We start from the raw sequence: 12,500 nt of genomic DNA on the forward strand, positions 1-12,500 counted from the left end.
AAACTCTTTCACCCTCTGCTATCTCTCTCTCCTTCCTCCCTCCCTCCCTTCCTCCCTCCTCCTCACCCATAACCCTCTCACCCCCTTCCTCCCCCCCTCTCCTCCTACACCCGGCATCTCTGGACAAAGTTACTAGACAATGCCTTGTTTCTGTGTCTCTGAATTTCCTTCATGAGTTAAGGAAGGCTTGCCTGAGATTTTCCGGCCTGATAGAGACAGGAAAAGGGGTTATCTGTATTGCAGATGAAGAGAAAGGAGAAACAGAGAGTCTTTACCACAACCTAACGTATGATAACCAGTCTGTAACAAGGGTCCAGAAAGATTTTCACATGAAATGAAATGGAACATATCCTTGCCTTAGTGGGATATTATATGTGAGTTGCAGAAATGAACCCCAAAAAACAGTGAAGTCAGTGAAGTCACCATGTTCCTGTGGTGGTGGAAGTTGTTTTTAAAAGGAAGTGTTCTCCTCATGATAATGAAGTAATTGGAGTAGGTAATGAGAGACAATGTATCCTTCAATGTTTCCTGTGTCTGCTCTGCCTCTGGGACAGGAGAGGACAGACAGTCCCCTCTACCTCAGTGTTTCCTGTGTCTGCTCTGCCTCTGGGACAGGAGAGGACAGACAGTCCCCTCTACCTCAGTGTTTCCTGGGTCTACTCTGCCTCTGGGACAGGAGAGGACAGACAGTCCCCTCTACCTCAGTGTTTCCTGTGTTTGCTCTGCCCCTGGGACAGGAGAGGACAGACAGTCCCCTCTACCTCCGTGTTTCCTGTGTCTACTCTGCCTCTGGGACAGGAGAGGACAGACAGTCCCCTCTACCTCAGTGTTTCCTGTGTCTGCTCTGCCTCTGGGACAGGAGAGGACAGACAGCCCAGTCTACCTCAGTGTTTCCTGTGTCTACTCTGCCTCTGGGACAGGAGAGGACAGACAGTCCCCTCTACCTCAGTGTTTCCTGTGTCTGCTCTGCCTCTGGGACAGGAGAGGACAGACAGCCCAGTCTACCTCAGTGTTTCCTGTGTCTACTCTGCCTCTAGGACAGGAGAGGACAGACAGCCCAGTCTACCTCAGTGTTTCCTGTGTCTACTCTGCCTCTAGGACAGGAGAGGACAGACAGCCCAGTCTACCTCAGTGTTTCCTGTGTCTACTCTGCCTCTAGGACAGGAGAGGACAGACAGCCCAGTCTACCTCAGTGTTTCCTGTGTCTACTCTGCCTCTAGGACAGGAGAGGACAGACAGCCCAGTCTACCTCAGTGTTTCCTGTGTCTACTCTGCCTCTAGGACAGGAGAGGACAGACAGCCCAGTCTACCTCAGTGTTTCCTGTGTCTACTCTGCCTCTAGGACAGGAGAGGACAGACAGCCCAGTCTACCTCAGAGTATTGCATCTGTACAGATATATTATTGAAATAACTTTAGTGCTCACGAGGTCTTTTGAAAACCCTTGAAATATGTGTGTACAGAAATAACTTTGTCCAGTACTAGCTAAGCAGAGAAAATGAGGATCCATGTTCTGTACATGCTTATTTTAGGTACCGAAACAAAGGCAGATGCAGAGAAGACAATGGCAGCAGTGATACGTACAGACAGCACTTGCAGGTTGTGTCCCTGGATGGTCTTGAGCAGGTTGGTGACCCCTCCCTCCAGTCCCCCGTTGATGAAGACGCCGTTACTGAAGTGGTACAGCAGAATGGTCCTCAGGATGTTCACGTCGCCTAGTGATGACACGAGCAGAGGGCGGGCTTAAAGACCTGTGTTGGGATTAATTACTTGAAAAACACGTTACATATCACTTTGTGTGGAAAGTAACGCAAAAAAATCTAAATCTCACTGTTTGTTTGAATGTCGTGAGGGAGCGAGTTGAGCTGGTCTCAGTAACTCAGGTTCGATCACTAGTTCCTCATTACGGTGCTGCTTTCCTGTACTATATATGAGCTGCTTTCCTGTACTATATATGAGCTGCTTTCCTGTTAATATATATGAGCTGCTTTCCTGTTACTATATATGAGCTGCTTTCCTGTTACTATATATGAGCTGCTTTCCTGTTACTATATATGAGCTGCTTTCCTGTACTATATATGAGCTGCTTTCCTGTACTATATATGAGCTGCTTTCCTGTTACTATATATGAGCTGCTTTCCTGTTACTATATATGAGCTGCTTTCCTGTACTATATATGAGCTGCTTTCCTGTTGCTATATATGAGCTGCTTTCCTGTTACTATATATGAGCTGCTTTCCTGTTGCTATATATGAGCTGCTTTCCTGTTGCTATATATGAGCTGCTTTCCTGTTAATATATATGAACTGCTTTCCTGTTACTATATATGAGCTGCTTTCCTGTTACTATATATGAGCTGCTTTCCTGTTAATATATATGAGCTGCTTTCCTGTACTATATATGAGCTGCTTTCCTGTACTATATATGGGCTGCTTTCCTGTTACTATATATGAGCTGCTTTCCTGTACTATATATAGGCTGCTTTCCTCTACTATATATGAGCTGCTTTCCTGTTACTATATATGAGCTGCTTTCCTGTTACTATATATGAGCTGCTTTCCTGTTACTATATATGAGCTGCTTTCCTGTTACTATATATGAGCTGCTTTCCTGTACTATATATGAGCTGCTTTCCTGGTAATATATATGAGCTGCTTTCCTGTCACTATATATGAGCTGCTTTCCTGTTACTATATATGAGCTGCTTTCCTGTACTATATATGAGCTGCTTTCCTGTTACTATATATGAGCTGCTTGCCTGTCCTATATATGAGCTGCTTTCCTGTTACTATATATGAGCTGCTTTCCTATTACTATAATATGAGCTGCTTTCCTGTTACTATATATGAGCTGCTTTCCTGTTACTATATATGAGCTGCTTTCCTGTTACTATATATGAGCTGCTTTCCTGTACTATATATGAGCTGCTTTCCTGTTAATATATATGAGCTGCTTTCCTGTACTATATATGAGCTGCTTTCCTGTTAATATATATGAGCTGCTTTCCTGTTACTATATATGAGCTGCTTTCCTGTTACTATATATGAGCTGCTTTCCTGTTACTATATATGAGCTGCTTTCCTGTACTATATATGAGCTGCTTTCCTGTTACTATATATGAGCTGCTTTCCTGTTACTATAATATGAGCTGCTTTCCTGTTACTATATATGAGCTGCTTTCCTGTTACTATATATGAGCTGCTTTCATGTTACTATATATGAGCTGCTTTCCTGTACTATATATGAGCTGCTTTCCTGTACTATATATAGGCTGCTTTCCTCTACTATATATGAGCTGCTTTCCTGTTACTATATATGAGCTGCTTTCCTGTTACTATATATGAGCTGCTTTCCTGTTACTATATATGAGCTGCTTTCCTGTTACTATATATGAGCTGCTTTCCTGTACTATATATGAGCTGCTTTCCTGGTAATATATATGAGCTGCTTTCCTGTCACTATATATGAGCTGCTTTCCTGTTACTATATATGAGCTGCTTTCCTGTACTATATATGAGCTGCTTTCCTGTTACTATATATGAGCTGCTTGCCTGTCCTATATATGAGCTGCTTTCCTGTTACTATATATGAGCTGCTTTCCTGTCACTATATATGAGCTGCTTTCCTGTTACTATATATGAGCTGCTTTCCTGTACTATATATGAGCTGCTTTCCTGTTAATATATATGAGCTGCTTTCCTGTTACTATATATGAGCTGCTTTCCTGTTACTATATATGAGCTGCTTTCCTGTTACTATATATGAGCTGCTTTCCTGTACTATATATGAGCTGCTTTCCTGTTAATATATATGAGCTGCTTTCCTGTTACTATATATGAGCTGCTGCTTTCCTGTTACTATATATGAGCTGCTTTCCTGTTACTATATATGAGCTGCTTTCCTGTTACTATATATGAGCTGCTTTCCTGTTACTATATATCAGCTGCTTTCCTGTTAATATATATGAGCTGCTTTCCTGTTACTATATATGAGCTGCTTTCCTGTTACTATATATGAGCTGCTTTCCTGTTACTATATATGAGCTGCTTTCCTGTTACTATATATGAGCTGCTTTCCTGTTACTATATATGAGCTGCTTTCCTGTTACTATATATGAGCTGCTTTCCTGTTACTATATATGAGCTGCTTTCCTGTTAATATATATGAGCTGCTTTCCTGTTACTATATATGAGCTGCTTTCCTGTTACTATATATGAGCTGCTTTCCTGTTAATATATATGAGCTGCTTTCCTGTACTATATATGAGCTGCTTTCCTGTACTATATATGGGCTGCTTTCCTGTTACTATATATGAGCTGCTTTCCTGTACTATATATAGGCTGCTTTCCTCTACTATATATGAGCTGCTTTCCTGTTACTATATATGAGCTGCTTTCCTGTTACTATATATGAGCTGCTTTCCTGTTACTATATATGAGCTGCTTTCCTGTACTATATATGAGCTGCTTTCCTGGTAATATATATGAGCTGCTTTCCTGTCACTATATATGAGCTGCTTTCCTGTTACTATATATGAGCTGCTTTCCTGTACTATATATGAGCTGCTTTCCTGTTACTATATATGAGCTGCTTGCCTGTCCTATATATGAGCTGCTTTCCTGTTACTATATATGAGCTGCTTTCCTGTCACTATATATGAGCTGCTTTCCTGTTACTATATATGAGCTGCTTTCCTGTACTATATATGAGCTGCTTTCCTGTTAATATATATGAGCTGCTTTCCTGTTACTATATATGAGCTGCTTTCCTGTTACTATATATGAGCTGCTTTCCTGTTACTATATATGAGCTGCTTTCCTGTACTATATATGAGCTGCTTTCCTGTTAATATATATGAGCTGCTTTCCTGTTACTATATATGAGCTGCTGCTTTCCTGTTACTATATATGAGCTGCTTTCCTGTTACTATATATGAGCTGCTTTCCTGTTACTATATATGAGCTGCTTTCCTGTTACTATATATCAGCTGCTTTCCTGTTAATATATATGAGCTGCTTTCCTGTTACTATATATGAGCTGCTTTCCTGTTACTATATATGAGCTGCTTTCCTGTTACTATATATGAGCTGCTTTCCTGTTACTATATATGAGCTGCTTTCCTGTTACTATATATGAGCTGCTTTCCTGTTACTATATATGAGCTGCTTTCCTGTTACTATATATGAGCTGCTTTCCTGTTAATATATATGAGCTGCTTTCCTGTTACTATATATGAGCTGCTTTCCTGTTACTATATATGAGCTGCTTTCCTGTTAATATATATGAGCTGCTTTCCTGTACTATATATGAGCTGCTTTCCTGTACTATATATGGGCTGCTTTCCTGTTACTATATATGAGCTGCTTTCCTGTACTATATATAGGCTGCTTTCCTCTACTATATATGAGCTGCTTTCCTGTTACTATATATGAGCTGCTTTCCTGTTACTATATATGAGCTGCTTTCCTGTTACTATATATGAGCTGCTTTCCTGTACTATATATGAGCTGCTTTCCTGGTAATATATATGAGCTGCTTTCCTGTCACTATATATGAGCTGCTTTCCTGTTACTATATATGAGCTGCTTTCCTGTACTATATATGAGCTGCTTTCCTGTTACTATATATGAGCTGCTTGCCTGTCCTATATATGAGCTGCTTTCCTGTTACTATATATGAGCTGCTTTCCTATTACTATAATATGAGCTGCTTTCCTGTTACTATATATGAGCTGCTTTCCTGTCACTATATATGAGCTGCTTTCCTGTTACTATATATGAGCTGCTTTCCTGTTACTATATATGAGCTGCTTTCCTGTACTATATATGAGCTGCTTTCCTGTACTATATATGAGCTGCTTTCCTGTTACTATATATGAGCTGCTTTCCTGTACTATATATGAGCTGCTTTCCTGTTAATATATATGAGCTGCATTCCTGTACTATATATGAGCTGCTTTCCTGTTACTATATATGAGCTGCTTTCCTGTTACTATATATGAGCTGCTTTCCTGTTACTATATATGAGCTGCTTTCCTGTTACTATATATGAGCTGCTTTCCTGTACTATATATGAGCTGCTTTCCTGTTACTATATATGAGCTGCTTTCCTGTTACTATAATATGAGCTGCTTTCCTGTTACTATATATGAGCTGCTTTCCTGTTACTATATATGAGCTGCTTTCATGTTACTATATATGAGCTGCTTTCCTGTACTATATATGAGCTGCTTTCCTGTTAATATATATGAGCTGCTTTCCTGTACTATATATGAGCTGCTTTCCTGTTACTATATATGAGCTGCTTTCCTGTTACTATATATGAGCTGCTTTCCTGTTACTATATATGAGTTGCTTTCCTGTTACTATATATGAGCTGCTTTCCTGTTACTATATATGAGCTGCTTTCCTGTTACTATATATGAGCTGCTTTCCTGTTACTATATATCAGCTGCTTTCCTGTTAATATATATGAGCTGCTTTCCTGTTACTATATATGAGCTGCTTTCCTGTTACTATATATGAGCTGCTTTCCTGTTACTATATATGAGCTGCTTTCCTGTTACTATATATGAGCTGCTTTCCTGTTACTATATATGAGCTGCTTTCCTGTTACTATATATGAGCTGCTTTCCTGTTACTATATATGAGCTGCTTTCCTGTTAATATATATGAGCTGCTTTCCTGTTACTATATATGAGCTGCTTTCCTGTTAATATATATGAGCTGCTTTCCTGTACTATATATGAGCTGCTTTCCTGTACTATATATGGGCTGCTTTCCTGTTACTATATATGAGCTGCTTTCCTGTACTATATATAGGCTGCTTTCCTCTACTATATATGAGCTGCTTTCCTGTTACTATATATGAGCTGCTTTCCTGTTACTATATATGAGCTGCTTTCCTGTTACTATATATGAGCTGCTTTCCTGTACTATATATGAGCTGCTTTCCTGGTAATATATATGAGCTGCTTTCCTGTCACTATATATGAGCTGCTTTCCTGTTACTATATATGAGCTGCTTTCCTGTACTATATATGAGCTGCTTTCCTGTTACTATATATGAGCTGCTTGCCTGTCCTATATATGAGCTGCTTTACTGTTACTATATATGAGCTGCTTTCCTATTACTATAATATGAGCTGCTTTCCTGTTACTATATATGAGCTGCTTTCCTGTTACTATATATGAGCTGCTTTCCTGTTACTATATATGAGCTGCTTTCCTGTACTATATATGAGCTGCTTTCCTGTTAATATATATGAGCTGCTTTCCTGTACTATATATGAGCTGCTTTCCTGTTAATATATATGAGCTGCTTTCCTGTTACTATATATGAGCTGCTTTCCTGTTACTATATATGAGCTGCTTTCCTGTTACTATATATGAGCTGCTTTCCTGTACTATATATGAGCTGCTTTCCTGTTAATATATATGAGCTGCTTTCCTGTTACTATATATGAGCTGCTTTCCTGTTACTATATATGAGCTGCTTTCCTGTTACTATATATGAGCTGCTTTCCTGTTACTATATATGAGCTGCTTTCCTGTTACTATATATGAGCTGCTTTCCTGTACTATATATGAGCTGCTTTCCTGGTAATATATATGAGCTGCTTTCCTGTCACTATATATGAGCTGCTTTCCTGTTACTATATATGAGCTGCTTTCCTGTACTATATATGAGCTGCTTTCCTGTTACTATATATGAGCTGCTTGCCTGTCCTATATATGAGCTGCTTTCCTGTTACTATATATGAGCTGCTTTCCTGTCACTATATATGAGCTGCTTTCCTGTTACTATATATGAGCTGCTTTCCTGTACTATATATGAGCTGCTTTCCTGTTAATATATATGAGCTGCTTTCCTGTTACTATATATGAGCTGCTTTCCTGTTACTATATATGAGCTGCTTTCCTGTTACTATATATGAGCTGCTTTCCTGTACTATATATGAGCTGCTTTCCTGTTACTATATATGAGCTGCTTTCCTGTCACTATATATGAGCTGCTTTCCTGTTACTATATATGAGCTGCTTTCCTGTTACTATATATGAGCTGCTTTCCTGTACTATATATGAGCTGCTTTCCTGTTAATATATATGAGCTGCTTTCCTGTTAATATATATGAGCTGCTTTCCTGTACTATATATGAGCTGCTTTCCTGTTACTATATATGAGCTGCTTTCCTGTTACTATATATGAGCTGCTTTCCTGTACTATATATGAGCTGCTTTCCTGTTACTATATATGAGCTGCTTTCCTGTTACTATAATATGAGCTGCTTTCCTGTTACTATATATGAGCTGCTTTCCTGTTACTATATATGAGCTGCTTTCATGTTACTATATATGAGCTGCTTTCCTGTACTATATATGAGCTGCTTTCCTGTTAATATATATGAGCTGCTTTCCTGTACTATATATGAGCTGCTTTCCTGTTAATATATATGAGCTGCTTTCCTGTTACTATATATGAGCTGCTGCTTTCCTGTTACTATATATGAGCTGCTTTCCTGTTACTATATATGAGCTGCTTTCCTGTTACTATATATGAGCTGCTTTCCTGTTACTATATATGAGCTGCTTTCCTGTTACTATATATGAGCTGCTTTCCTGTTACTATATATGAGCTGCTTTCCTGTTACTATATATGAGCTGCTTTCCTGTTAATATATATGAGCTGCTTTCCTGTTACTATATATGAGCTGCTTTCCTGTTACTATATATGAGCTGCTTTCCTGTTAATATATATGAGCTGCTTTCCTGTACTATATATGAGCTGCTTTCCTGTACTATATATGGGCTGCTTTCCTGTTACTATATATGAGCTGCTTTCCTGTACTATATATAGGCTGCTTTCCTCTACTATATATGAGCTGCTTTCCTGTTACTATATATGAGCTGCTTTCCTGTTACTATATATGAGCTGCTTTCCTGTTACTATATATGAGCTGCTTTCCTGTACTATATATGAGCTGCTTTCCTGGTAATATATATGAGCTGCTTTCCTGTCACTATATATGAGCTGCTTTCCTGTTACTATATATGAGCTGCTTTCCTGTACTATATATGAGCTGCTTTCCTGTTACTATATATGAGCTGCTTGCCTGTCCTATATATGAGCTGCTTTCCTGTTACTATATATGAGCTGCTTTCCTATTACTATAATATGAGCTGCTTTCCTGTTACTATATATGAGCTGCTTTCCTGTCACTATATATGAGCTGCTTTCCTGTTACTATATATGAGCTGCTTTCCTGTTACTATATATGAGCTGCTTTCCTGTACTATATATGAGCTGCTTTCCTGTACTATATATGAGCTGCTTTCCTGTTACTATATATGAGCTGCTTTCCTGTACTATATATGAGCTGCTTTCCTGTTAATATATATGAGCTGCATTCCTGTACTATATATGAGCTGCTTTCCTGTTACTATATATGAGCTGCTTTCCTGTTACTATATATGAGCTGCTTTCCTGTTACTATATATGAGCTGCTTTCCTGTTACTATATATGAGCTGCTTTCCTGTACTATATATGAGCTGCTTTCCTGTTACTATATATGAGCTGCTTTCCTGTTACTATAATATGAGCTGCTTTCCTGTTACTATATATGAGCTGCTTTCCTGTTACTATATATGAGCTGCTTTCATGTTACTATATATGAGCTGCTTTCCTGTACTATATATGAGCTGCTTTCCTGTTAATATATATGAGCTGCTTTCCTGTACTATATATGAGCTGCTTTCCTGTTAATATATATGAGCTGCTTTCCTGTTACTATATATGAGCTGCTTTCCTGTTACTATATATGAGCTGCTTTCCTGTTACTATATATGAGCTGCTTTCCTGTTACTATATATCAGCTGCTTTCCTGTTAATATATATGAGCTGCTTTCCTGTTACTATATATGAGCTGCTTTCCTGTTACTATATATGAGCTGCTTTCCTGTTACTATATATGAGCTGCTTTCCTGTTACTATATATGAGCTGCTTTCCTGTTACTATATATGAGCTGCTTTCCTGTTACTATATATGAGCTGCTTTCCTGTTAATATATATGAGCTGCTTTCCTGTTACTATATATGAGCTGCTTTCCTGTTACTATATATGAGCTGCTTTCCTGTTAATATATATGAGCTGCTTTCCTTTACTATATATGAGCTGCTTTCCTGTACTATATATGGGCTGCTTTCCTGTTACTATATATGAGCTGTTTCCTGTACTATATATAGGCTGCTTTCCTCTACTATATATGAGCTGCTTTCCTGTTACTATATATGAGCTGCTTTCCTGTTACTATATATGAGCTGCTTTCCTGTTACTATATATGAGCTGCTTTCCTGTACTATATATGAGCTGCTTTCCTGGTAATATATATGAGCTGCTTTCCTGTCACTATATATGAGCTGCTTTCCTGTTACTATATATGAGCTGCTTTCCTGTACTATATATGAGCTGCTTTCCTGTTACTATATATGAGCTGCTTGCCTGTCCTATATATGAGCTGCTTTCCTGTTACTATATATGAGCTGCTTTCCTATTACTATAATATGAGCTGCTTTCCTGTTACTATATATGAGCTGCTTTCCTGTTACTATATATGAGCTGCTTTCCTGTTACTATATATGAGCTGCTTTCCTGTACTATATATGAGCTGCTTTCCTGTTAATATATATGAGCTGCTTTCCTGTACTATATATGAGCTGCTTTCCTGTTAATATATATGAGCTGCTTTCCTGTTACTATATATGAGCTGCTTTCCTGTTACTATATATGAGCTGCTTTCCTGTTACTATATATGAGGTGCTTTCCTGTACTATATATGAGCTGCTTTCCTGTTACTATATATGAGCTGCTTTCCTGTTACTATAATATGAGCTGCTTTCCTGTTACTATATATGAGCTGCTTTCCTGTTACTATATATGAGCTGCTTTCATGTTACTATATATGAGCTGCTTTCCTGTACTATATATGAGCTGCTTTCCTGTACTATATATAGGCTGCTTTCCTCTACTATATATGAGCTGCTTTCCTGTTACTATATATGAGCTGCTTTCCTGTTACTATATATGAGCTGCTTTCCTGTTACTATATATGAGCTGCTTTCCTGTTACTATATATGAGCTGCTTTCCTGTACTATATATGAGCTGCTTTCCTGGTAATATATATGAGCTGCTTTCCTGTCACTATATATGAGCTGCTTTCCTGTTACTATATATGAGCTGCTTTCCTGTACTATATATGAGCTGCTTTCCTGTTACTATATATGAGCTGCTTGCCTGTCCTATATATGAGCTGCTTTCCTGTTACTATATATGAGCTGCTTTCCTGTTACTATATATGAGCTGCTTTCCTGTACTATATATGAGCTGCTTTCCTGTTAATATATATGAGCTGCTTTCCTGTTACTATATATGAGCTGCTTTCATGTTACTATATATGAGCTGCTTTCCTGTACTATATATGAGCTGCTTTCCTGTTAATATATATGAGCTGCTTTCCTGTTACTATATATGAGCTGCTTTCCTGTTACTATATATGAGCTGCTTTCCTGTTACTATATATGAGCTGCTTTCCTGTACTATATATGAGCTGCTTTCCTGTTACTATATATGAGCTGCTTTCCTGTCACTATATATGAGCTGCTTTCCTGTTACTATATATGAGCTGCTTTCCTGTTACTATATATGAGCTGCTTTCCTGTACTATATATGAGCTGCTTTCCTGTACTATATATGAGCTGCTTTCCTGTTAATATATATGAGCTGCTTTCCTGTACTATATATGAGCTGCTTTCCTGTTAATATATATGAGCTGCTTTCCTGTACTATATATGAGCTGCTTTCCTGTTACTATATATGAGCTGCTTTCCTGTTACTATATATGAGCTGCTTTCATGTTACTATATATGAGCTGCTTTCCTGTACTATATATGAGCTGCTTTCCTGTTAATATATATGAGCTGCTTTCCTGTTACTATAATATGAGCTGCTTTCCTGTTAATATATATGAGCTGCTTTCCTGTTACTATATATGAGCTGCTTTCCTGTTACTATATATGAGCTGCTTTCCTGTTACTATATATGAGCTGCTTTCCTGTTACTATATATGAGCTGCTTTCCTGTTACTATATATGAGCTGCTTTCCTGTTACTATATATCAGCTGCTTTCCTGTTAATATATATGAGCTGCTTTCCTGTTACTATATATGAGCTGCTTTCCTGTTACTATATATGAGCTGCTTTCCTGTTACTATATATGAGCTGCTTTCCTGTTACTATATATGAGCTGCTTTCCTGTTACTATATATGAGCTGCTTTCCTGTTACTATAAATGAGCTGCTTTCCTGTTACTATATATGAGCTGCTTTCCTGTTACTATATATGAGCTGCTTTCCTGTACTATATATGAGCTGCTTTCCTGTTACTATATATGAGCTGCTTTCCTGTTACTATAATATGAGCTGCTTTCCTGTTACTATATATGAGC

The 12,500-nt window shown here is 38.2% G+C and overlaps 1 protein-coding gene across 5 annotated transcripts in view; it reads right to left on the minus strand.

The window, feature by feature from the left end:
• The window catches only part of LOC115146962 (periostin-like), an 88,576-nt gene that overhangs the window by 29,692 nt on the left and 46,384 nt on the right, over positions 1-12,500 (minus strand). For all 5 annotated transcript variants that reach the window (XM_065004959.1, XM_065004957.1, XM_065004958.1 and 2 more), the window contains exon 13: positions 1,583-1,713. In XM_065004959.1, the coding sequence (XP_064861031.1) occupies positions 1,583-1,713 (131 nt within the window). The remainder of the gene's footprint in view (positions 1-1,582; positions 1,714-12,500) is intronic.

This window comes from Oncorhynchus nerka, linkage group LG19 (assembly GCF_034236695.1).
Source record: "Oncorhynchus nerka isolate Pitt River linkage group LG19, Oner_Uvic_2.0, whole genome shotgun sequence".
In the NCBI taxonomy this organism is placed as follows: domain Eukaryota; kingdom Metazoa; phylum Chordata; class Actinopteri; order Salmoniformes; family Salmonidae; genus Oncorhynchus; species Oncorhynchus nerka.